The sequence below is a fragment of the Leucoraja erinacea genome, chromosome 3, assembly GCF_028641065.1.
Source record: "Leucoraja erinacea ecotype New England chromosome 3, Leri_hhj_1, whole genome shotgun sequence".
In the NCBI taxonomy this organism is placed as follows: domain Eukaryota; kingdom Metazoa; phylum Chordata; class Chondrichthyes; order Rajiformes; family Rajidae; genus Leucoraja; species Leucoraja erinaceus.
This window is the reverse complement of record NC_073379.1, coordinates 44,860,487-44,887,447: the sequence shown is the minus strand read 5'-3', so window position 1 is coordinate 44,887,447 and position 26,961 is coordinate 44,860,487. Positions and strand designations below refer to the sequence as shown.

General features: G+C 42.9%; 1 protein-coding gene across 1 annotated transcript; it reads left to right on the top strand.

Annotated features, from left to right (window-relative positions):
* Positions 1-2,956: 2,956 nt before the first annotated feature.
* On the top strand, positions 2,957-26,762 carry LOC129695549 (5,6-dihydroxyindole-2-carboxylic acid oxidase-like). Its single transcript, XM_055632596.1, has 6 exons — positions 2,957-3,899; positions 8,734-8,938; positions 13,144-13,311; positions 14,709-14,888; positions 17,912-18,058; positions 21,953-26,762. Exons 1-6 carry the CDS (start codon positions 3,213-3,215, stop codon positions 22,159-22,161), a joined length of 1,596 nt encoding a protein of 531 aa, XP_055488571.1. The 5' UTR covers positions 2,957-3,212; the 3' UTR covers positions 22,162-26,762.
* The last annotated feature ends 199 nt before the right edge of the window (positions 26,763-26,961 follow it).

The window sequence follows — 26,961 nt, the reverse complement described above, 5'->3', positions numbered from 1 at the left end:
TTAAGAAAGAACTGCAGATGCTGACAAAATCAAAGGTATTCAAAAATGCTGGAGAAACTCAACGGGTGATGCAGCATCTATGGAGCAAAGGAATAGGTGACGTTTCGGGTCGAGACCCTTCTTCTGACTGATGTGGGGGGGGGGGGGGGGGGGGGGGGGGCAGGAATAAGAAAGGAAGATGCGGAGACTAGGCTGTGGGAGATCTGGGGGGGGGGGGGGGGGGGGGGGGGGAGGGAAGGGGGGAGAAAGCAAGGACTACCTGAAATTGGATAAGTCAATGTGCATACCGCTGGGGTGTAAACTACCCACGCGAAATATGAGCTGCTGCTCCTCCAATTTGCAGTGGGACTCGCTCTGGCCATGGAGGAGGCCCAGGTCAGAAAGGTCGGATTCGGAATGGGAGGGAGAGTTGAAGTGCTGAGCCACCGCGAGATCAGGTTGTTTAATGAGAGCAGAGGGGAGGTGTTGGGCGAAGCAATCACCAAGCCTACGCTTGGTCTCACTGATGTAGAGCAGTTGACACCTAGAACAGCGGATGCAATAGATGAGGTTAGAGGTGTAGGTGAACCTCTGCCTCACCTGGATAGACTGGTTGGGTCCTTGGATGGAGTCGAGGGGGGGAGGTAAAGCGTTTCCTGTGGTTGCAAGGGAAAGTACCAGGGGAGGGAATGGTTTGGATCGGAAGGGACAAATTGACCAGGGAGTTACGGAGGGAGCGGTCTCTGCGGAAAGCCGAAAAGGGAGGATATGGGAAGATGTGGCCAGTGGTGGGATCCCGTTGGAGGAAGCAAAAATGTCGGAGGATTATCTGTTGTATGTGATGGTAAGGAATGGTAAGTATGGAAGGTAAGGACAAGGGCGACTCTGTCCTTGATACGAGTGGGGGGATGGGGAGTGAGAGTGGAGCTACGGGATATAGAGGAGACCGTGGTGAGAGCCTCATCTATAGTCGAAGAGGGGAACCCCCGTTCTCTAAAGAATGAGGACTTCTCTGATGCCCTGGCTTGGAACCCCTCATCCTGGGTGCAAATGCGGCATAGACGGAGGAATTGGGAGTAGGGGATAGAGTTTTACATGAGGGTGGGAAGAAGTGTTGTCCAGATATCCATGGGAGTCAGTGGGTTTTTAGTAGATGTCGGTTAGTAATCTGTTACCTGCGATGGAGATAGTGAGGTCTAGAAACGGTAGGGAGATGTAGGAAATGGTCCAGGTGAATTTGAGTGCTGGATGGAAGTTAGTGGTGAAATGGATGAAGTCAGTGAGTTCTGTATGGGCGCAGGAGGTAGCAACAATGCAGTCACCAATATAGTGGAGTTCAGTGATAGGGCCACGGTACGCCTCAAACAAGGATTGTTCGACATACCCTACAAAGAGGCAGGCATAGCTGGGGCCCATGCTCGTGCCCATAGCTACGCCTTGGATTTGGAGGAAATGGGAGAAGTTAAAGGAAAAATTGTTGAGGGTAAGGACCAGCTCCGCTAGGGGGAGGAGAGTATTGGTAGAAGGGGATTGGTTGTTTCTGCGGTCGAGGAAGAAACAGAGGGCTTTAAGACCCTCCTGGTGGGGGATGGAGGTGTAGAGTGACTGGACATCTATGGCGAAGATGAGGGAGTGGGGGGCTGGAAGTCATGGAGGAGACAAAGAGCGTGTGAGGTGTCTTGGACATAGGTAGGGAGGGATTTGACCAGGGGGGATATGATGGAGTTGAGGTATGTGGAAATAAGTTAGGTGGGACAAGAACAAGCAGAAACAATGGGTCCTCCAGGACAGTCAGTTTTATGGATTTTTGGGGAGAAGGTAAAATCAGGCTGTGCGGGGCTGGGGATCGGTGAGGTTGAGGCTTGGGAGGGCAGGGATCCGGACGTGATGAAGCCAGGATGGTGTTTGAGGTAATGGCCTGGTGCTCGTCTGTGGGGTCATGGTCCAGGGATAAGTAGGAGGTGTCTGAGGGTTGGTGCCTGGCCTCAGAGCAGTAGAGATCAGCGCGCCAGACTACCACAGCACCTCCCTTGTCAGCAGGTTTGATCACCCAGTCGGGGTTGTTGCAGAGTGAGTGGAGGGCTATACGTTCAGGGGGGGAGAGGTTAGAGTGAGAAAGGGGAGTGGAAAAGTTGAGATGGTTGATGTCCTGCCAGCTGTTTAAAATAAAAAGGTCTAAAGCAGGTAGATGGTCATGAGGGGCAGTCCAAGAGGAGGGAGTCCGTTGGAGATGGGAGAAGGGGTCATCACAAGGGGGCGAGGACTCCTTTCCATGGAAAGACGCTTGGATGCGGAGGCGACGGAAAAAGAGCTCCACATCGTGCCGGACATGGAACTCATTGAGGTGGGGAATGAGGGAAACAAAGGTGAGGCCTCTGCTGAGGACAGACCATTCGGTATCAGAGAGGGGGAGGTCAGGGGAGGATGGTGAGGATGGGGCAAGGATGGGGGTTGGGGTCGGAGTATGGCAGGTGAGTGGACGGAGGCCGAGGCGATGTCTGGTAGGGGGGTGGTGGGTGGTCAGGGAGGAGGGGGTATGAGGACTATAGTGTGGGTGGGGAAGAGCTGGGCTCATATGGTACAAGGGGGAAGGGAAAGACCCAGTGGAACTCTTGTGTTGATTAGCCTTATTACCGGATGTAAAATACATGCCTTAAGCTGTGGTGCACAAGCCACAGGAACAGGCTCTTCAGCCCACAATGTTTGTTGCAAGCATGATACCAAGTTAAACTAATCTCCTCAACCTGCATGTGATCCATATCCCTCCATTCCTGCATATCCATGTTCCTGCCTAAACGCCTCCTAAATGTCATTGTGTCCAGCTCCACCACCAACTCTGGCAGCATGTTCCAAGCACCCACCACTCTGCGTCAAGAAACTAGCCCCACACATCTCCTTTAAACTTTGCCCCTCTCATCTTCAAGCTATGGCCTTTAGTCCTTGACGTTTCCGGCCTGAGATGAAAAAAGTTCTAATTGTTTACCCGATCCATGCCATTGCCTGCCTGATCTGTGCTTGAAGGGCAAGGCACGAAACCTTTATGAAAGCATCTTTGACTTTTACAGGAAAAAAAAGTTAACAATTTTCCACCTGACAAAATAAGTCACGAGGAGAACACCAGATGGTTCCCTGACATGGGATGATTTGGTATTTAAGATGATCCTCGAGGTTGTGGGGAGGTTTTCGCTGCTAGTTAAGGGGATCCAACGTGTTGGTCTGGCAGCAGACAGGGCATGGGTGAGTGGCGACTGCTAGCGAGCTTGTTGGCCGCTGTGTACACAGTGACCATCCGCGCCCAGTTCCCACGGGATTGTGTCCGTCCGGAGGCGCTGCAGAGTGGGGAGTGCTGCCCGCCGCTTGGCTCCATCCCGGGCGACCGCTGCGGCTCCAGCCTGGGACGGGGGGTGTGCGCCGGGGTGCGGGCAGACCCGGCTCCTCACGGCGGGCAGTACCCGCACGACGGCGTCGACGAGCGCGAACGCTGGCCGCTCCGCTTCTTCAACCGCAGCTGCCGCTGCGCCGGCAACTTCCACGGCTACAACTGCGGCGGCTGCCGCTACGGCTGGAGCGGCGCTGATTGCCGCCGCCCGCTGCTGCTGCTCCGCCGGGACGTGCTGAGCCTGAGCCCAGGGGAGAGGGCGAGTCTGGTGTCCGCCCTGCACCGAGCCAAGCTCACCCCGCACCCCGACCTGGTGGTGGCCACCCGCCGCCGGCCCGACGTCCTGGGCGCTGACGGCCGCAGCCCGCAGTTCGACAACGTCTCCATCTACAACCTCTTCGTCTGGACTCACTACTACTCGGTGCGCAAGACCTACCTGGGGGCCGGACGCACCTTCGGCGACGTCGACTTCTCCCACGAAGGGCCTGCCTTCCTCACCTGGCACCGCTATCACCTGTTGCAGCTGGAGCGGGACATGCAGGTAATCTGATTCATCCTCAATGCAATAAACAAAGTAAAGTGCCGCAGGATAGACTCAGTGGGTCAGGCAGCATCCCAGGAGAAAAGGAATAGATTAATTTTCGGGTTGAGACCCTTCTTCAGTCAGACTGAAAGTCAGGGGAGATGCAAACGAGAGATTATAGAAAGTACATAGAACAAATGAACGAGAAATATGTAAGAAACAATAATGATCAAGGAAAGGTGGAGTCCACAATGGTTCATTGTTGACTGGCAGAAGGTGATCATTTGTTCTATGTACCTTTAGATGTATCTCGTTTTCTTCTCCCATGACTCTGTCCGAAGAAGGGTCTAGACCTGAAAGCCACCTGTTCCTTTTCTCCAGAGATACTTCCTGACCTGCTGTGTTACTCTAGCTTTTTATGTCTATATTTGGTGTAAATCACTATTTGCAGTTCCTTCCAACACAAAGTGCAGGAGAAGCTCAGCCAGGCAGGTGGCACCCATGGTGAGGAAAATGGGCATCTGCCACTACAGATGCTGCCTGACCCGCTGAGTTGTGCCTCATCTCCAATGTGCACTGTACGTCCCTCCCTTCGAGAGTGTTTGATTATCATATGTACTGGGACTGGAACAATGAAATTCTTACTTACTGCAACTTTACAGGCACATTATCTCTCTTCAAGATCTATTAAATGCGCCTTTATACTCCTGACCGAACCAAAAGATAATTTCTTGGTGGTTGTTTGTCAATTTCTAAAATTGTTCCAGTGCCCATGCTTGCTGCTCTTTGTGGTCACATTATGAGCCTTCTGATTTTATGCTATGTTTATCATGTTGGTTATAGCTTGATTTATCTTCCCTGTTCTGCTCTACTAGGATACAAGTTTATTGTAAACTATATTAATACTTATGCAGTGCTGAAATGGGGCTTTTAGTCCAAGTTGTCTACGACTACCAAGTTGCCCACCTGAGCTGGTCCCATTTGCTTACGCTAGACTCAAACCCCTCTTAACCATTCTGATCCATGTACCTGTCTAGATGTCTTTTAACAATTTAAATATCACACATTGCTTGTTTGCCATGCCTTTTTTATTTAGTTTTCTCATCTACCATGGGCCAAATTGTGCCTCATAACTTATAGATTTCTTTGCGAGAATAGATGAGGTACGAGGGAAACATTCTCTGCAGTAAAGGTGAGATGCTCAATTAGAGGCTTCTCTGAAAGATAAGAATGTTATGTGTTACTAGTAAGCTGTAGTGAAAAGATAATCTGAAAGCATGAATGCAAAAAAATAATTATGGATGGGTTTGAATCTGAAGAGTGGTACCTTGTCAGATCGAGATTGAAATCTGTGTTTACTATTCTTGTTAATTGAGATTTGAGTGGTGGGAAAATAACCTACAAATAGGGTCCTGGTATGTATGGCTTTTCAGCATGGAAGAAATCAGACTTATCTGCTAGGATGCTGTGTGCAGCTTTGTTCTGCTGTCACGCAGCACAATTGGATGGGGAAGAGGACCATAGTACTAATTGCCAGTTTAGTGCAACCTGAGTGTACACATCAGTGCAGAAGTTGTTGCCTAAACTTTTGTGTAACATGGACAAGGATGTGATCTGTTCAGATTTTGTAATGTAACTTGAGTGGTTGGATAAACTATTATGCAAGGACAAAAGTGTTAGCAGGGTGCTTTTATTCCCCCCCCCCCCCATGCTAAGAGTGTTGTCCCAATCTCCCAATCTACCTAATTGCAGTCTTATAATTTTTCTTAATCTGCATGTTCTCTAAATATCAGTATAATAGTGTGACACTATTTTTTACACTGATATTTTTCTCATTACACTAGTTCATTTTTAGTTTTAGCGATACAACATGGAAAGGGGCCCCTCGGCTCACTGATTCCGCACCGACCAGCGATCCCCAAACATTAACACTATCCTACACATACTGAGGACAATTTACACGTATACCAAGCCAATTAACCAACAAATCTGTACATCTTTGGAGTGTGGGAGGTAACCAAATTGCTCGGAGAAACCCCATGCAGGTCACGGGGGGAGAACATACAAACTCGATACAGACAGCACTCATAGTCGGGATCGAACACGGGTTACTGGCATTGTAAGGCTACAACTCTCCCACTGCACCACCGCGCTGCCATAAACTATCATGGTGTACACCTACAATGTGATTTGACTGGATAGCATGCACACTTTTTTTTCACTGACTATCAGTACATGTGACAATAATAAACCAAACCGTTATCAATTATCGTGATAAAAATTAGGAAACTGTTATTCCCAGAGAATGGTGTAGAACTGTAGAATGCTTGCATGTAAAGCAGTAGGTGTAATAATGCAAACTAGATTAATTTTGCCTTTTGATATTAAGACAGATGGAGCCAAAGCAGTCTGATGGGGTGAGGCTGCAGAGGAGTTAAGATTGCGTTTAAGTGCATAATTAATTTGAAGGTCTGAGTGCCATACTCTTTTTTTTTTTTTCTTCGTTCTACACAAAACCAGAACTTTTGTGGTGGTAGTAGCTGTGGAGAATGAACCCCGAGAAAACCTCCTGTCACTTTGCCTGGGTGATCAAGATTAATCCAGGAAATGTATTTAACGGTATTAAGCTTCCCTGAGAATCTTTTAATCACAGCCAGACGCACGGCAACTCTTATTTTGCAAGAATTCGCATAATTGCTATAATTGGCACAATTCTTCAGAATCAGTGCCCTCATAATTTAACTGTTGGAGTCCAGTTAATATCCTTGCAAGCCGGCAGTTCATTTCTTCCAAGGCCACTGTTCCCAGAGCTTGGTGCAATATTCCAGATGTGGTCCAACCAGGAACTTGTTATGTTTATAGATAAGCTCTCTTTTCCTTTATTTTCTTATCCTGTGGATTATGGAGGCTAGCATTCCAATTAGCCTTTTGTTCTTGACACCTGGTCACCGATTCTAATGGTCAAGAGTTCAAGAGACATTTATTATCACATGCACCAATTGGTACAGTGAGATTTGAATTGGCATACAGCCATACGAATAAAAAGAACAACATACAAAATAGAATTTAACATGAAAATCCCCACACAGCAGAATCAACGTTTCCCACTGTGAGGGAAGGCAATAAAGTTTGGTCCTCTTCCTCTTTGTTTACCCATGGTCGGGGCCTTCAGGCCCTCTCGCTGGGATGATCGGAGCTCCGGCGTCAGAATGGAGAACACTCTCAGCGGCTTGGAGTTTCTGAATCTGCCACTTCCTACCAGAGACTGCGGCTCCCGAAGTCCACAGGCCGAGCTGGGTGGAGATTCAATGCTGGTGACCCCCGACAAGAGGTCCCAGGACTCTGCGATGTTGAAGTCAGACTAAAAATAACAAAAAGGGTGAAAGACCAAACAGCTGCTGGCGAGGCTGATGTATGTGGCGCCACCCGATGACGATAATGATCTTGTAATGAGCTCCTAAATCTTTATCATTCTACACAATCTCTAGCATTTCCCCACTTAAAAATTATAGATTTGTAGCTTCTTAGTCCAAACAGGATAAACTCATGTTTGTGGTGGTTTATCTGCTTCTTTTGACTATTTAATTTATCAATGTCTCTGAAATTTTGTTCTCATCTACCCAGCTGAGCATGACTTTTCATAATTGACAAAGTTGGATAATACAGTAGAAACCCATGTCTTTAAATCAGAAATAAATATTCAGATTATATGAATGGCTTTTGCTAATCTCTACATTTCCCTTTGCCTCTTGGTTCCTGGGAGTCTACAGTTGCCGTCTTCAATACCTGTGTTCAACGGTCTTGATGTGCACATCCTGAATTTGGTCTGAGTTGGTGCACTGCCCCAATGGCAAACTGGGGAGTGGCTTCGGAAACATCCTGACACCCCCTGGCACCCTCTTCTCCACACTTGACCCATTTCCTAATCTGCCTATTTAATTCTAACAAAAAGGTCTTTGTAGAACTTTTCTTTAATTAATTTGACCTCCCATGGGATTGTGGCTCTGGGTCAGCTGAAAACAGCATATATTTTGTGATATACTAGAGAATGCAGACTTGATCAAAGGCTTTTTCATCATATTGAGCGTTATTAATTTAATTAGTGACGTTACATTGTCTCAATTTAAGATGGAAATAAATGTACCAACTGGAGAAATTAATGCTTGGAAAATATTATGGACATAACAAGAAGTGTGCTAAAAGAAAATTTCCCGTATTGTAAATCTGCTCCTAGATCAGTATTGGTAATATTTCAAAGTGAAGAATATGGAGTCTGGTAAATTTGGTGGTGGGTTGTATTCCACAAAGGATAGACAATCAAAAGAGAAATCTGAAGAAGAATCCTCACACAAAATGTTGCCTATCCTTTCCTTCCACCGAAGCTGCCTGACCCACTGAGTTCCTCTAGCACTATGTGTTTTCCGCGAGAGTTTGAACTATAATGCTCGTAAGGATAATCTAAGATACAATAGTTGAATTAACTTGGGTAGAATAGTTACAGATGACTCGGAAATATAAGCACTTTGCAGCTTTTAGTAGCCATGGACATAAGATACACATGCACAGGTATTGACATGATTTTGAAAACGTTCTAAGTGTGTGCAACTGGCTTGGGGGCATAAATATCAAAATATATGCTGTTTCAGCATAACCTTCTCAATTATCCAATGTAAATATGGATAGGCATCAGATAGATGTTGATCTTATTTGCACCAAGAAATAAGCTTATTGTAAAATTAGTGGTGAACCAGCATGCTAGGGATTGTCACTTCTAATGGAATTGTGCATTGTCTATTCAGGTCTGGTTTTCTAATGCATTCAAATGATTTTACTCTTTATTTTTCTCTCACAGGTGATGTTGGATGACCCCACGTTCGCTCTTCCATACTGGAATTTTGCTACTGGAAGAAATACTTGTGACATCTGCACAGATGAGCTAATGGGAGCCAGAAGCAACTTTAACCCTACTCTCCTAAGTTCAAACTCTGTCTTTGCACTGTGGGGCAATCTGTGTGAAAGTGTGGAAGACTATGATACCCTGGGAACTATTTGCAATGGTAACTACTTTAATAATATAGAAAATGGAAAATTCAATATAATAAAACATGTGACTGGATTAGTAGAAACTATAATTTGGCACCCTTAAAGAGAAACTCTCAAATACTCCAAGATCACCCATAGCATTACTTTTTCTCCCCAACCAATAAAAGCACCCTTTGGGATTTTGGATACTAGAGGACCACTCTGAAGTTGTGGTCTTGTGTCATAATTTAAGTCTTGTTGTGCAAGACTTAAATTATGAACCAGTCTTGATCTTTGAAGATTTGAAGCTTTGTTTGCTATATGAAGAATGTTAACCACTAGAATAGGATGGTGGTCATTTCTTAACTGTTTGAAACCTGATTCCAATCAGCCTTGAACTCTGATTTGTCCCTGGCGGTGATGATCTGCCAAATAATCTGTTCTCTTAGAGAAGTTAGAACGGTCCAGACTCAAAACATCGTCTGTCCATTTCCCCCAGTAGATGCAGGCTGACCCGCTGAGTTTCTCCAGCAGTTTTTTGCTGCGGTTAAATATTTTACTGTAACTGGATGCTGGTTTTGCATTTGACAGGTTGGGTGTGTTATGTTTGCTGTATTTTGGGGTGAATTGGATATTCCATCCCGCCTACTGGAAATATAGCAGCCAATATTGGTTCACATCACATATTGGCCTTGTGAATAGCAGCATCAAATACTTAACTATCTGCCGCTTTAGTTCATTCTATAACATTATTGAGGCCTGTCAATAAAAGGTAAGTGGTGGTGGTTTGTGTGATGGTCCGGGCTGCATTCATAACTCTCTACAATTTCTTGCAGTCTTGGGTCGAGCTGTTCCCAAATCTCATTATAATGCAACCTGATAAAATGCTTTCTATGACGCATCTGTAGAAGTTGGTGAGGGTTGTTGGGGAAAGGCCAAATTTCCTAAGTCTTCAAAGGAAGCAAATTGCATTAGTGTGCTTTCGATGTGGCTGGTCCAGAACAAATTGCCAGTACTGCAATTTCATTCTTTATTACTCGGAATACAAAGCTTTCAACCATCTCTACTTCAACACTGTCAACATATACTGGGATATGTTTACCGCTTCGCTTCCTGAAATTGATTCCTATTTGACCAATATATCCCACTCCCCATAGTGATTAAAGTCCCAAGTTTCCTCTCGAACACTAGCCAGGTCATCATTTGTTTGTCAACCTAGGGCCATGAATGTGACTGAAGTTTACATCAATGGGTCAATATCCCAAACAGTTCCTGCTTGGTTGGACAAAGACAAAGACATTATCTTGCAGGTTCTAAGAAACATGACAATTCTCGACAATTATATTTTACATAATCTTTTACCCATCAATGTTAAATGCAGGAGTAGCCCATTTGGTCCTTCATGTCTGTGCTGTCATTCAGTAAGTTAATGGCTGTTCTTAGATCAGTGCCACTTCCCCACACTAATCTCATATCCCTTGATTACTTTCATATCCAAATATCAATCTTGATTATATTCAGCAACCAAGTCTATACAGCACACTTGAGAAGAGAATTCCAAATGTTATCTCCTAGATAAAGTGTTGCAGTAGACTGTAAATGTTAAATTCATATTTATGAAATATTAAGCACATATTTATGATACAACTAGACTAAGTGGGACCCATTGGGTCCCAGCATCACACGGGAGGGCTGGTCCCCCAAGACAATATTCCACCTCTCCACCAATTCTAATATTGATGGCCATTGGGGGGGGGGGGGGGGTTCTGGAGTGCTGCCATGGGTGTTGTGGGCTGAAGGGACTGGTTTCTCGAGGGCTAGTATGGACATTGTGGGCCGAATGGATTTTTGGGATGGCGGCACAGTCACTCATGCCTGTTGTGCTGGCAGGACACTCGCTCACGGCTGGTAGGCTGGCAGTTGACTCACGGCTATTCCTTGAAATTCCATTTCAAGCACGGTACAAGGCCACCAAATTCAAGTGCAGTTCCTTTTAAGCAGAGTGCAAGGCCACCAAATTCAAGTGTAGTTTCATACCATTTCAAGCAGAGTGCAAGTCCACAAAAGACAGCGATTCGTGACATCTCCCTCCTCCATCTTGCAGAGACTGAGCCACGCCCACACTTCTGAGTTTTATAGTCCTTCCCACCAGACAGGGCGTGGCCTTCATGGCGTGATTAACAGGAGAGAGAATCTCAACATTTTTAAAACACTAATAACTTATTTTTCATCGATGGGGAAAAATCCTCGGCACCTGATGAGTGAAGGGGAACTCTGAGTAAGATGGCCAAAAATCACAGCCGTACGTGGTAGCGTTCTTTCTTAAATCAATATAAAGCTCAAACAAGAAGTGGTAAAGGTTAGACTTTTAATTATATAGAGGCCAAGGCAACTTTAATTAGCCAAGGCAACTTTAATTAGCCAAAGCAACTTTAATTAGCCAAAGCAACTTTAATTAGGCAACACAGCTTTAGCATTTCCATACCAAAGGCAACACAGCTTTAGCATTTCCAAACGATATTTTCAAACCACATTAAGGGCACTGACAGGTCAGTAAAACCACTTACAGTTTAGTGGACATGTGTTCAGTGTTATTCACAGCTCAGACTGAGAGATATGACCCTCTCGCTCCCCCATCTTGCAGAGACTGACGGAGGCACTTAACACTTCCGGGTTTTTATAGTCCCTCCGGAAGGGGCGCGGCCTTCAGGAGAGAGAATCTCAAAATTTCTTAAACTCTAATAACTCTTATATTCTTCATCGATGGTAAAAATCCTCATGTCTTGCGCAGCGGAGGGGGACTCTGAGTAAGATGGCCATAAATCACAGCCGTAAGTGGCAGCGTTTTTTTCTAAAATCAATATACAGAACAACAGGAAGTGGTCAAAGTTTTTAGTAATATAGACTTTTAGTAATATAGATATTTTAATGTCAAAACCTATCTCCATCCTGAATCCTCGGTTCTTCATTTACTCAATTAGCTGTATAATTGGTGCACAGAGACAAATATTTACACATTGTGGCACACTGGTGCATCTGGTAGAGCTTCCGCCTTACAGTGCCAAAGACCCAGGTTGTATCCTGACCTTGGGTGTTGCCTGTGTGGCGTTTGCATGTACTCCGTGACTGTATGGGTTTGCGGTGCCTCTGGGTGCTCCACTTTTTTTCCCACGTTCCAAAAGACATGCACGTTTGTGGGTTAACTGGCCTTTGTAAAACATTTCCCCTAATGTATAGGAAACGGATGAGAAAATAAGATAATATAGATCTAGTGTGATCGGGTCGGCATGGACTCGGTGGGCCAAAGAGCTCTCTCACTAAACTAAACTAAATTTTTAAACTCAACTAAATTTCTGTTGCACCATTTCTAATGCACCCTCTGAATTAGTTAAATAGTTAAAGTATATTTGGATACTCTGTTTATGAATAGTAAGGTTGTTCCATTGTAAGCAATAAACTCGGGACTAAAGGGCCTGTCCCGTTTGCGGTACGCAGATGGCGCGCGAACATTTTGTACATCCCAAAATCCTGGTAAATACTGGAGTACATTACCAGTCACGTAATCCAGTAACTACGTGACGGGTTACGTCACGTAGCCAGTGACGTAACCACACATCACTGGCTACGTCACCACACGCCTTGCGCGCGTAATGTGCACCATGAGCGTGTCGTGATGCGTAAATGACATGCAAATGATGCCCAAGTGGGACAGGCCCTTAACTCGGCATGTCAGGCAACATCCCTGGAGAACATGGATGGGTGACGTTTTGGGCCGAGACCCTTCTTCAGACTCTACTCGAAACCTGTCTCGATAGGTTGAATGGCCTACTCCTGCACTTAATGTCTATTATCACCTATCCATGTTCTCCAGGGCTGTTGCCTGACCCACTGCATTACTCCAGCACTTTGTGTTCTTTTGTGTATTAACCAGCATCTGCAGTTCTTTATTTCTACTGTTCCATCATAGTATATTTACATAAATGTGGCACACCTGAAATTTACATATAAATCATAAAACTTAAATCAAGCATATATATAACAAATATCTATTGTACATATTTTAGTCTTTTTTTGGTTCCCATCCTGATATTTTGTATTTTTCAACGGATGGGGAAACAAATTGCTGATGACAGTGACCAGCTGCCATCCTCAATCTTAACCCTTTGCCAAGTAGACATGATACCACTGCTACAGGGAAATAGAGATGGTCCTAATGCCACTATGTTCTCGGTTCATCCAGGCACTGAAGGTGGCCCAATTCAACGGAATCCAGGAGGGAATGTTGCCAGACCAATGGTGCAACGTCTGCCCGACTCCCAGGATGTAGCCAAATGTTTAGATATATCATCTTATGACACACTGCCTTTCTACTCCAATTCAACAGATAGCTTCCGAAACTCGGTGGAAGGTAAGTTTATTTAAGGAATGTTTGGATGGTGATTTTCAAAAATATGGGGTCAATGTATTCTAATAATAAATTGCAGTTTTTATCAGTAAAGTCGCCTTTTATGTTAAAAACCAAGATTTCTCAAGCCAGTTTTGCAAACATCCTACTTTGTATCCTGGATTATGACAGACCCGCTGAGGTTGACCACAGGGCTTCTGAACTTTTTAAAAATCAACTTTATTCAGAATAAAAATAATATTCACAACAAAAATTGCAACAAACATTTCAGACTTTCTCAGCATATATATATATATATATATATATATATATATATATATATATATATATATATATATATATATATATATATATATATATATATATATATATATATATATATTACTCAAGCCAATTTTGCAAACATCCTACTTTGTATCCTGGATTATGACAGACCCGCTGAGGTTGACCACAGGGCTTCTGAACTTTTTAAAAATCAACTTTATTCAGAATAAAAATAATATTCACAACAAAAATTGCAACAAACATTTCAGACTTTCTCAGCATATATATATATATATATATATTATATATATATATATATATATATATATATATATATATATATATATATATATATATATATTAGTGTCATATTCTGTAGTCTTTGCACGTATCTTTAAGCAAAACGCCCTTGCCACCCATGTGGTCCCATGGCATGTTACCCCTTTCCTTATTTGAGTGTCCCCACTGGACTCTGCCCTTTAATGTCCAGTGGCAGAAGGACCATGGACTGTGATACTCCCACACAGAACCTTAGCATTATCTGCACCAAGTTTCAGTGAGTCCCTCAGCATTGTACTCCTCTAGTCTAGAATGGGCCAGTCGGCAATGCTCCCAGACGGACGTCACATTGGACTGGCAGAATAACGTGTTTTGGACAGACCAGAGTTGATGCTCTTCCTGTAGCACTTGGTTTTTGCTGAATTGATGGTCCTCCTGCAGGACTTGATGTCCATCTCCAAATGAGTTCCCTAGGCACAGTCTTTACATCGGAGTCCTGTGTTATGGAGCTGTTTGGGATGAGCATGACAAGGACCATCATTCTCCAGACTCGGTGACAGTACAGGTCATCGGTGATGTTGAAAGTTTAATCGGCTGTGTGATCCGGGACAGGGTCATGCAAAGCCATAGTCAGTTCAGGAATGGTAAGGGATTTGCAGAAATAAAAGTGGCAGGTAGAGCAAGAAGAGTGATGCTGTCTAACTAGTTTTGAGTGAATAAATTACCAGATCACTGAATTGTGAGCTGGTGGTTGCACAGCAAGACATAATAAAGTGCAACATTTAATATGGTATGAACCAGAATATACATTCTTCATTAATCTTTTTACTTTGAAGTGGCTGTCTTCTGTCTTCTAGGTTATAGTGATCCTTCAGGAACGTACAGTCCAGCAGTTCGCAGTTTGCATAATCTAGCACATTTGTTTCTTAATGGAACTGGTGGGCAAACCCATTTGTCCCCAAATGACCCAATCTTTGTGTTGTTGCATACATTTACTGATGCAATATTTGATGAATGGTTGAGGAGAAGTAAAGCAGGTAAATATAATTGATTTTAATTGTTGTTCAACTGGATTTTTTTTTGCATTTATTTGTTTATACCTTAGATAGATCGTGACCATCTCTTAAGGATATTTTAATCTCAAATCTAATGATCCACATTGTTGTAATATTGTATTGTGCATGTTTAACAGCACACTATTCCTCTTCATTTGCTATTTCACCATATTGCCTCTGCGGCACAGTGCCGCAGCGGTAGAGCTGCTGCCTCACAGCATCAGACACCCAGATTTGATCCGATCTATGTGTGCTGTCTGTGCAGAGTTTGTACATTCTCCTTGTGACCATGTACATTTTCTCTGGGTACTACCATTTCCATCCACATTCAACAGACATGCAGGTTGGTAGGTTAATTGGCTTCTGTAAATAGTGTGTAGGATGTGAAAGTGGGGTAACATAGAACTAGTGTGCAGGTGACCGATGGTCAGCGTGGGCTGACTAATTCTAAACTCATGTAGTCATTTTCTACACTCAAGCATCTAATTAATTTTATTTATTACCTGTTGCTGTGTTGTCATCATTCACACATTCTTCTGAGCAAAGCATCTTAGTCTGTTCAGTAGGTAAGAAATTTATGGATCAGAAATTGAAATTGTATTGTACAAACATGACAGAATTAATAATAGAGTGAAATATTGCTAAACATGTCCTTGGCCTTTAGATTACATATAGCACAGAAAACAATCTTTGTTTTTGCATTTCCATAACATAACATTTTAAGCATACAGAACTAATACTGTTGATGTTAACCATCGTGTTATTTCTAGCCAAATTGGAGATGCCAGGACATTAAAATTGAGTAAAGGCTTCTGGGCTGCTAGGCCATTTGGTCAATTTAAATGTGCCTTCTGCAGAAATGGGACAAGCTGCAGAATGGTGCCAGCTTGCTGGAGCCTAGAACAGTTGCAGGGAACATCTGCAGATTCTTACAATTCGGTGTAAATTGCATCAAACGGATTGGGTGAATGCAAAGCAGACATACATTGTAAATATTGTTGCAAAGCTTTACTTTGCTAGATGTTGATTGGGTTAAGTGTTGAGCCTTGTCTGGGTTTCTTGAATATCCAGGCACATATTTCATAGTTCATCGCTGTTAACCTGCATCTAGAAACTTTGTCAAATACATTGTATTAGTTACTGTATTATTGGGTTAGGGAAATGTCTATCGTGTACTGTGTTAATCGATATCTGTTATTGGACTGTATAGAGACCACCCCCATGTAGTTCGGCCCCTCAAGGTTCGGGGACCTATAAAAGGCCGCTCCCATGAGGTTCTGTGTCAATCTTCTGGGAGGACGCTTAGGACTGCATGACCTTCTGGAGTGTCTCTGCTTGCACGAGGCCAGGCAGATACTAGGATCGAACCGCGGTGGTTAGGTATAGTAGTGGGGAGCTGTTATTGTGTTTTTCCAAAATTAAGTTTAGATGCGCAAGTGCTTGACTCTGGTTTTTGACTGAAACTAGACTGGGGGAAGCTTAGAACGAGCTATTTACAATCGCACACCTTGAAATTAATGCCTCTCAATGGAAAATATGATCTATGTTTAGGAAAGTAGATGTGCACCCAAGCCCTGTAGTTATAGGATCATCTACCTGAAGTGATGGAGACAGTTGGCACTGTGTCCATTGAAGTGAGGTACATATGAGTTTTGACCAGTGTGTTTGAAAATTGCTGATTGCAGATGTGAAGCCTTGTGCTTTTAACTTAAAAATGCTGCTTTTCTCATGGTGCCGACGATTACCAGGACCAGGCATTTAATTACCTTGACAATCGGAACAATTCAGAGGCTATGCTTGACACACAGGGAAATTCGCTTTCTTACTTTGCAAAACTGTTCCACCTTGTATAAAGCATGTCAAGATTACAAGATAAGTTCTTACAATTCAAAGATAGTAAATAGTGCCTACCACGACTCTAAGTTCTGCTGTCACAAATCAAATACCCTATACCCAATTCAGCAGATCATACTTGATTGCCACTCGTGTTAACCACCCTATAATTGCACAAAAGTCCAAACCCGAGTGTATACAACTTTCCCGTAGGATAGGACCAGCTCATGAAAGCTTTCTTCCCATCATGGGGAGAAAATACAGTGCATTACATTCAGAAAGTAAAAGACCGCTATCCCTTTGCTAAACACTCACTCGCAGTGTGGAAGCTGCTCTCGTATCACCGTTGTAAGATTTCTCCCTCTATGTGCAGTGCATAGGTCAGTTTGATGGTGTATGCCATTGCTTCTATGCTAGCAAGCTGAATTTGGCTGTCATTCTGACCTCTGATACTGTCTGTGTGGAGTTTCCACATTCAGGGTTTCTTCAGTGTGCTCCAGTTTCCTCCATGTCTTCAAGCCATGTGGCCTGTCGTGTAATTGGCTGCTACAAATTGGCTCCGGTGTGTTGGCGAGTGGGGACATTGATGAGAATATGGGGAGAACAAAAATAGGATTGGTGTAGGATTGCTAGAAAAAGGGTGGTCGATATTCAGCATGGACCTGCTGCACCAGAACTGATGTGATTACTCACAATTCTGAAGGGTCGCTGACCAGAAACATAATTGGTTTCCCTTTCCAAAGTTATTTGTTGATTGGCTGAGTTATTCCATATTTTCTATGTTACTCCAGGTGTACCAGCTAATCTGTACTACCCACAACCCCCTCCCCCCTCCCCACACCTTGTCCAAACTGAAGTCCACTCGCTGCCAGTAGATACTTTTTCGCATTCATTTCAGTTCTTTCATTTAGACCTCTGTTTTGCTTTGGATAAATTGAATAATTTCCAACTCCACCAGATGGAGAAATAATCTGAGGCAGATCCTGCCTCTAAACTACCTTCTTCAATGCAGTGCCACCATAGTGCAGGTTTCCATACACAATTAAAATGTTAGGCCCTCGAGCTTTAAGTCCTTATTCTTTGGACATTTCTAACATTTTTGCATCAGAACAATAAATTGGTGTTCGTTACTTGTGTTTTTGTGTTGGTAAATTCATGCTTTTTTTTTGCAGATTTATCCATCTTTCCAGTGGCAAATGCACCCATTGGACATAACGGAGCATACAATATGGTTCCGTTCTGGCCTCCAGTCACTAACGTAGAAATGTTTTTGACAGCAGCTGAAAACCTTGGCTACAGCTATGAAGTTGAATGGCCAAGTAAGATGAATATGAAATCATCAACTAATCTACTTGCTTCCTGTTGTGGGGTAGTGGTTAAAGCTTAAGGCATATAGTTCACAAAAATCCAAGTAATTTGTTCAGTTTTCAATGAAGCTTAATCATTAAATGGCTGAAGATCAGTGCCTATGCCTAGATTGGTTTACTTGAAAGTATTCGTTATTTTAAAGAAAATATTATTTGCTTTGTTTATGACTTTTAATGGCAATTTGAGTTCTGCACAAGTCCTCTAAATAATGAGGATGTTAAGAAAGATGCTTATTCAAGGCGAGGATTTCAAATTGTTTTCCATGCTGGTTGATTTGTATTTGCCTTTCATTAGAATATTATTTTCCTTTGCATAAATAATGTTTCTGACCAAGCAACATGCCCACACTTCTTAACTAGTAATACAGAGCATGCTTAAGTATATAAGTGTGCAATAATTATGTGCTCACCACTCTCTGTAGGTTCAAGTGGTTAAGTGCAGGGCAGGTGCTAAAGCAGTTGACGCATCAATTTCTACAGTATATTTGTAGAGGTTCAAGAGAATACTTGTGGACAAGCTGTATCTTCTCATTTGCCTAAAAGCAAATACACTGATTCCCCTTCTTGATCACTGCAAAGTGTGTGAAGGAACCAGATTAAGTTAGTGGTGATATGGATGCCTAGTAATTTGACACTGTTGACAGTCTCTACAGCAGCTCTGTTGAAGAGAACAGGTTTATATTCGCCACATCAGTACCTTAGGTCAACAGCCAACTCTTTCATCTTGCTGACATTCAGACCTAGGTTGTCGTACCAAAACCACACAATACATGCCGCACCCATAATATCTGTGCTGAACATGATGCCAAGTTTACATTCATATTGCCTGCGCATGATCAATACCCTTCCATTCCCTGCATATCCACATTCATATCTAAATGCCTCTTAAACGCACAATCATATCTATAGCAGCCTGTTCCAGGCACCCACAACCCTCTTTTCTTTAAGAAAGCTTGCCTTGCATATCTCCGTTAAATGTTTCCCCTCTTACCATAAAGCAATGCACTTTAGTCTTTAATATTTCTACCCTAGGAGAAAAGTTCTGACTGCCTACCCAATCTATGTCTCTCATAATTTTATATACTTCCATCTGGTCATCCCTCAAAATATCTGGTATTCCAGAGAAAACAATCCAAGTTTGTCCAGCCTTTCCTTGTAGCTAATATCCCCTGATCCAGACAGCATTCTGGTAAACCTCTTCTGTACCCTCACCAAAAACTCCATATCTTTCTTGTAATGGAACGAACAGACTGAATGCAATAGTCCAAATGTGGTCTAAGCTAAATTTTGCAGACCTGCATCACATAGAGCTAAATCTAATAGAATCATTGACACAAGGTTCTCAAATGCTTTCCTGTACTTTATTTCATCATAGCTGTGATCCAAATGACAATAATAGTATTATCGATGTACTTAAAGATGAAGTTGGTATTATACTTGGCCATAATAATGTGTGCACAGGGACCTGTAGAACCATTGACACAAAGTTCTCAAATGCTTTCCTGTACTTTATTTCATCATAGCTGTGATCCAACTGACAATAATAGTATCATTGATGTACTTAAAGATGAAGTTGGTGTTATACTTGGCCATAATAATGCGTGCACAGGGAATAAAACAAGGGGCTGAGCAAGCAACTCTGAGGGCTGCCAATGTTGAGAGTCAAGGTGCTGGAAATGATATGACCAATTGAAACTGACTGAAGTCCATTGGTCAGAAAATCCTGAAGCCTGTTACAGATGAATGCCCCAAAGCCAAGGTCCAGAAGTTTAGGAATGAGTTTATTTGGTATTACGGTGTTGAAGACTGAGTGGTAGTCTATGAATAGCATCCTGACATTGGTGTTCTTATTGTCAAGGTGATCCAGAGCTGAATGTAGTGCAAGAAAGTAATCTGTAGACCTACTTTTCCATACATAGGTTGCAAAGAGTTTATATTGTCTGGTAGACCTGAACTCCATTAACATTTTTTTTTTTTTTTTTTTTTTTTTTAATTAGTACAATAAGTTACAGTAATACACACCACATATATCTTATTAAATTTGTTGTACCCCTTCATTTTCTGAGCTTTAAGAAAAATAGAAATAAAATAAGTAAGAAAAGTGAGAAAGAGTCGTGATAGTGCAGGAAAAGAAAGCCCATTAAAAAGAGAGTTAAAGAAGAAAGTTAAGAAATAGTCCTTAGAAAATAAAGAAAGAAAGAGAGACAATCGCTCTATTGTAAAAAAAACTCTGCAAAAAGGGATATACCAACCATATTTTTCAGCCCCCCCCCCCAGATCCTGGCACCATTTATTTTTTAAATTACTGTTGCACCTTATGCTTGTAGTAAGTCCATAAATGCAGACCACGTCTTTTGGAAGTGGTCTGCTTTGCCTGCGAGGAGGAGTCTCGTATCTTCCAGGTGTAATGTTTCGAACATGTTTGAAATCCACATTTTTATTGTTGGTATAGGAGCGTTTTTCCAGAATTTGAGTATGCTTTTTTCCCATTATAGCCCGTAATTAAATAAATTATTTTGAAAGCACTTCATTATGGTCAATCTTAGAGTGACTGCGCAGTAGTCATTGAGATGGGTCATTATATGTCTTGGGAACCAGAAGCATGGAGATTTCCTTGAAGTAGGTGCAGGCAGTAGACTGTTGAAGTTAAATTCTTATTTATGAAATGTTATGCACATATTTATGACATCCTATTTTAATGCCTGGGAACCTATGGAGACATGGTTATTGGAAGGCTTAGAATGGGTTAAATGCTCTCAGGCTAAAGAGTGCTGGCACAATGTGACTTTACCATCATTAATAAAACTGATAATCCAGCATGCTCAGGACTTTAGTATTTTTGGGCTGTCGGATCTCACAGACTTTTGGATATTATTCCCGTTATACTTGAATGCACCGTTTAAGGTGATACACGTTTTAGGTGATACACAATATTATAATTTACTAGTGAACGGTTAAGTGGAAAGAGAGAGCACGATCCAGGTTCCAAATGAGTTGAAAAGAGTACCTAGAATAAGTGCCCAGTGCTTGGCAATAGAGTGCAGGAACCAGGGACACTGTCACTAGATTGGCAACTGGACCCCACTGCATTGAAAGGGATTATGAGAACCAGGGAATGTGGAAAACATCATATGGTGAGCCAGAAACCAAAACCTCGGTATTTCCGAACATCAAGTTGTGATTATAAGGTTTATACTGTAAGTGAATCGTGGCAGTTCAGGAATAAATTGAAATGATAAGGCAGTGTATGTGCTAAATCAATTCCTGCATGAAGTTCATCATAACGGAACATAAAGGTCTGGAGTAACTCGGCAGGTCAGACAACATCTCCGGAGGACATGGAACTGACATTTTTGTTTGGGACCCTTCTGACTGTTTGTAGTGGGAGAGAGAAAGCTGGAAAAGATGCTGGGAAAAGGGCTGGGACGAAGCCTGACAAGTGATAGGCGAATACAGGTAAAGGGGGAGGGGGGAGCTGATTGGCAGATGGGTGGACAAAGGCTAGAGATGAAAAGGAGACAAACGAGTACTAAAGGAGAGAAGAAGCTAATACTTCTTATTATTATAGGGGGGCAATTGTAAAGCTAGAGGAGGGGATTTAGATGGAAGGGGATAAAGGAGACGAACAGCAGACAAGGAGACAAAAAGATAATGATCAGGAGAGAACTGTAAAGCCAGGGGAAGGATATAGATGGGAGACATTAAACTGTACATTAGAATTATTTTATTTACTATCATATCATTTATTATGTAGTTGCATGATTGAATAATGACTAGATTCAAAGCAGACTGTGTTCAATTTGAACTTTAAAATAAATATTTTTGTCTTTGAAATATCTTCTGCAGACAAACCTCTCACAGTGTTGGAATTAGTAGCGGTGGGGATCCTTGGTGCCTTGGTGCTGGTCGCCGTAATATACACCATCTCTACCATAGCTTTACGCAGTAGAAGAAGAAATATGGCTGCCAGTGAACTGAATGAACCACTCCTAAATACGCCACATAAGCGCTACTCAGAAAATGATGCATCAACCATCCTCCAAGATATCTCATAACCTGCTCTCTCTGACGGTACCTTTGATTTAATTTTCATGTAGACAGATGACACGCTACTAAACACCTGTCGTTCCCTGCTTATGTATTTTGTTTATAGATCAAAGAAGATGTTATCCATGGAATTTATATGCTGCCAATATGCAAAATGAGAAAAATCTATACAGAATTGTCCTGAAAATTGGTTCCACTGCCTTATTAATGGCAGCCATCATACTTTGTAAAGGGACATTGGAAATAATTTGTGAACCTTGATTAGCTAAATCACAACGGTAAATGTGCCAAGGTAAATTCTAATTTTAATAAACTGAAGGCTGCATTTCTAGTAAACTGTCCGTATAGCAGTTGCTTTCCCACCCTTCTCTCATAACACACTTTTTAATAGTGATTTGTAAATCCCATGAGGGTGAATATCTGTTATATAAACAGCTGTAACGGGTATCACGTAGAGTCATAGAATGATACAGTGTGGAAACAGGCCCTTCAGCCCAACTTGCCCACACCGGCCAACAATATCCCAGCTACACTAGTCCCACTTGCCTGCGCTTGGTCCATATCCCTCCAAGCCTGTCCTATCCTACCTGTCTAACTGTCATTAAACGATGGGATAGTCCCAGCCTCAACTGCTTCCTCTGGCAACTTGTTCCACTCGCCCACCACCCTTTGTGAGGAAAAAGTTACCCCTTCAGATTCCTATTAAATCTTTTCCCCTTCACCTTGAACCTATGGTCCTCGATTCCCCTACTCATCTACTGCAAGACACTTCATCTACCCAATCTATTCCTCACATGATTGTGTACACCTCTATAAAATTTCCCCTCCCCATCCGCCTGCACTCCATGGAATAGAGACCCAACCTACTCAACCTCTCCCTAGCTCACACACATGTACTCCAATTGTTGTCTCAACAGGGCCTTTTGTAATATTTTTAAAACATTCTTGCTCCTGTACTCATCTCTTGCTATGATGGTCAACATACTCTTTACTTCTTTTTTGGGCAAAGGGTGCGAGGGAAAACTTTCTTTACTCTGGAGAATAATGACCTGGTCTCAGTGCCTGTAGGGGTGCTTGAAACAGAATCAATCTCTACATTAAAAAAAAAACAATTGACAGACACTTGAGCAAAAGTGTCGGGATTGTTCTAGTAAGAGGCAGCAAATAATAAATCCTTCTGTATCTTGTTGATTCTCTGATTACATTATGTAATTATATAAATGTTGCATTACAACTACAAATTGGAAAATTACCAGTTTCTCCAACAGCAATGCTAAAATAGATATCCACAACGAAGAATGCCATTGCCGATTTACAATTATTCCCTGTTGCACAAGCCATGGTTTTCCCATCAGGGGGTTTGGCTACTTTGAGCATCTGCCTCTGTGTGGGCTCTTAATTCCTGGACTATTTTTTTCTAATAATTCCTAATTATGAGAAATCAAAGCAGTATTCAACGAACCATCAATACATGATCTCTGAGAAAATTTTAAATGGTGGAACTAGTCTCCCAAGAGGGTCAAACAAGACTATAGCCGATCACTGCATCCCAGCGATAACTAGTACAATAAAACATGTAATACTTAATTTAATAATATGACAAAATATTACACGGTTGCTCTCACTAATTATCACACACACTCTCTCACTCTCTTTCTCTCTCACAGGGCTCACTCACCCACTCAACCCACCCACTCCCCACAAACTCCCACTAACTCAACCACCTACCCACTCACTCACCTCTGCAATGGACCACAACTCTAGTTAATTCTATGCCAGATCCAAACCCTCAACAAAGGCTTCCTCGCCTACCTGGACACAAGCTCGCCTGCCTCCAGACTGGTCCCTCTGCCGACACTCCATGACTCGACCGCAGGCCTGGAGCTCCACCCCTGGACCGCGGCACGCCTGTCCGGCCACCCCGAGGAGCAGCAACAACATCCACCGCCTCTTCGACCCTCACCGCATTCCAGCCAAACCCAGGCATAGGCCACACAAAATACTGGAGTAACTCAACGTGTCAGGCAGCGTCTCTGGAGAAAAGGATAGGTGACATTTTGGGTCTGAAGAAGGGTTCTGACCCAAAATGTCATCTATTCCTTTTCTCCAAAGATGCTTCCTTCTTCTTCTTGCGTATGGCGTGCACAGCCTAATGTTGTAGGACACTTGTTCTATTTGAACTTATTTGATTGTGCACGCCAGGTTGATTGCATTTGTCGAAACAGGGCGGACAACGTGAGATGCTGCCTGACCCGTTGAGTTACTCTGGCATTTTGTGTCTATTTTCAGTGTAAATCAGCATATGCAGTTCCTTCCTACACACCTGGTTATGAAAATCCCTATTGAACCCACAATCCCAGCATCGCACATCTCTCCAAAAAACTGAAGTCCTTCATCCCTGATGCAATTCCAATAATACTCCTGCAATATGTTAGCACCCATCCCAAATAGTGAAGGACAGATTTGAACACATTGCAGGAGCAGATATCTAACTTGCTTTTCAAATAGATATAGATTTGCTTATACATTCCATTCTACTGTGAGGAAATTCAAAGATGTATTTTTTTTCTAACTGACTGTTCACCAATTTTGAGAGGTTTAAAGGCGGATATGTCATAACCACCAAGTCAAGTTTATTTATCACATACACATACAAGATGTGCAGTGAAATGAAAGTGGCAATGCCTGTGGATTGTGCAAAAACAACAGAGCAAAATAGAATAGAACCAGTATTTACATTTTCGAGGGGAAAAAAAGACATAACACATAGTAAATTAGTCCCTGGTGTGATAAGAGTTTACAATCCTGATGGCCTGTGGGAAGAAACTCCATCTCATCCTCTCTATTTTCACAGCGGATGCGCTTGCCTGACCGTAGTAGCTGGAACAGTCCATTGCTGGGGTGGTAGGGGTCCCTCATCATGTTGCTGGCTCTGGATCTGCACCTCCTGGTGTATAGGGCAGGGGGGTGAGTGTTGTACCCATGGTGCGTTCGGCTGAACGCACTACTCTCTGCAGACCCTTCCTGTCCTGGGCAGAGCTGTTTCCAAACCAGATTGAGATGTTGCCGGACAAGATGCTTTCTACAGCCACAGAATAGAAGCACTGAAGGATCATCAGAGACACTCTGAATTTCCTCAGCTGCCTGGGGTGGTAATGGTGCTGCCTTGCCTTACTCACCAGTGCGGCAGCGTGTGTTGTCCATGTCAGATCCTCTGTGATGTGGACTCCCAGGTATTTAAAGCTGCTCACCCTATCCACAATATCCCCATTTATCTCCAGTGGCGTGTACGTCCTCGGATGTTGAGCCCTTCTAAAGTCCACAATCAGCTCCTTAGTTTTTGTGCAATTCAAGAGGAGGCTGTTGTCCTGACACCAGAGTGCCAGATCTGCCACCTCCTCCCGGTAGGCCTTCTCATCGTTATCGGAGATCAGTCTCACCACCACAATGTCATCAGCAAACTTGATGATGAAGTTGGAGCTGAACCTGGCCACACAGTCATGTGTGTACAGGGAGTATAGTAGGGGGCTAAGGACGCAACCCTGGGGGATCCTGTGTTCAGGGTGAGGGGGTTGGAGGTATGTCTCCCCATCTTGACCACCTGGGGCCTGGTGGTGAGAACGTCCAGGACCCAGGCACACAGGGAAGTGTTCAGCCCCAGTTCCAGCAGCTTCTCAGCAAGTCTGGTGGGGACTATGGTATTGAAAGCTGAACTGAAATCAATGAACAGCATCCTCACATAGGTCCCCTTCTGGCTGTCAAGGTGAAATAGAGCAGTGTGCAGAATCTGAGAGACTGCATCATCCGTGGATCTGTTCGGACGGCATGCGAACTGTAGCGGGTCTATGGTGCGGGAGAGGAAGGCACAGATGTGGTTCTTGATCTGCCTCTCGAAGTATTTCATGACTACCGAGGTGAGGGCCACCAGTCGGTAATCATTCAAGCAAGCTGGAGAGGCATTCTTTCGCACTGGTACAATGGTGGATCTTTTGAAGCAGGCAGGGACAACTTGGCCAGGGAAAGGTTGAATATTGTGGCGGGCACTGGAGCAAGCCGAGTAGCACAAGACTGTAGTACTCGCCCAGATATACCATCAGCGACTACAGCTTTCCTCGTGTCTCTTTCCACCTAGTCTCTAATTTCATACACTACTTTAAAATTGCTGGTTTGAAGATCAGTTAATGGAAAATTGCCATTATGGAAATTGCAAATTACCAACAAATTTTGAATACAGAATAAAAATGTACTTTTATGAATTTTGTATGAAAAATGTGAATACCAAATAATATATTTCATGTTGCATTTGTTAACGCATGCACAAATGATGTAGCTTTGCCTTATGGAAAAATGCGAGACAGACAATTTTCTAAGGACGCAAGTTATCCCCAATCCCTCGCCTCCCTCCCCCGCCCCCACCAGGGTAATGTGGGGATCACCTGTATTCAATTCATATATTTGTCATTACTCTTTGTCAAAAGATTGATTTCTGCCTGAACTTGTATATGTGATGGAGTTTTCTGTATCTTTGCAAATGTAGCTTCTTAGCCATACATAATAAAACACTCGATATAAGTGTTGAAAGAATTAAACATTTGAGAGCTTCTTGACATCTGAGGGTCTTGGTCTAAATTTGAATTAGAAATGAATTATGTTGTAACAACCTTCTGATGATTAATTGTGGGCTACATTGAAAGTGGAAGGGCCATGCGAAATAATAAACCAAGTGGATTCTATTCAGATTTCTGAGTCTTTTGGTGATAGGGATATAATGATTTAAGATCCTAAGAAGGCTTTCAAATGGAAACTCA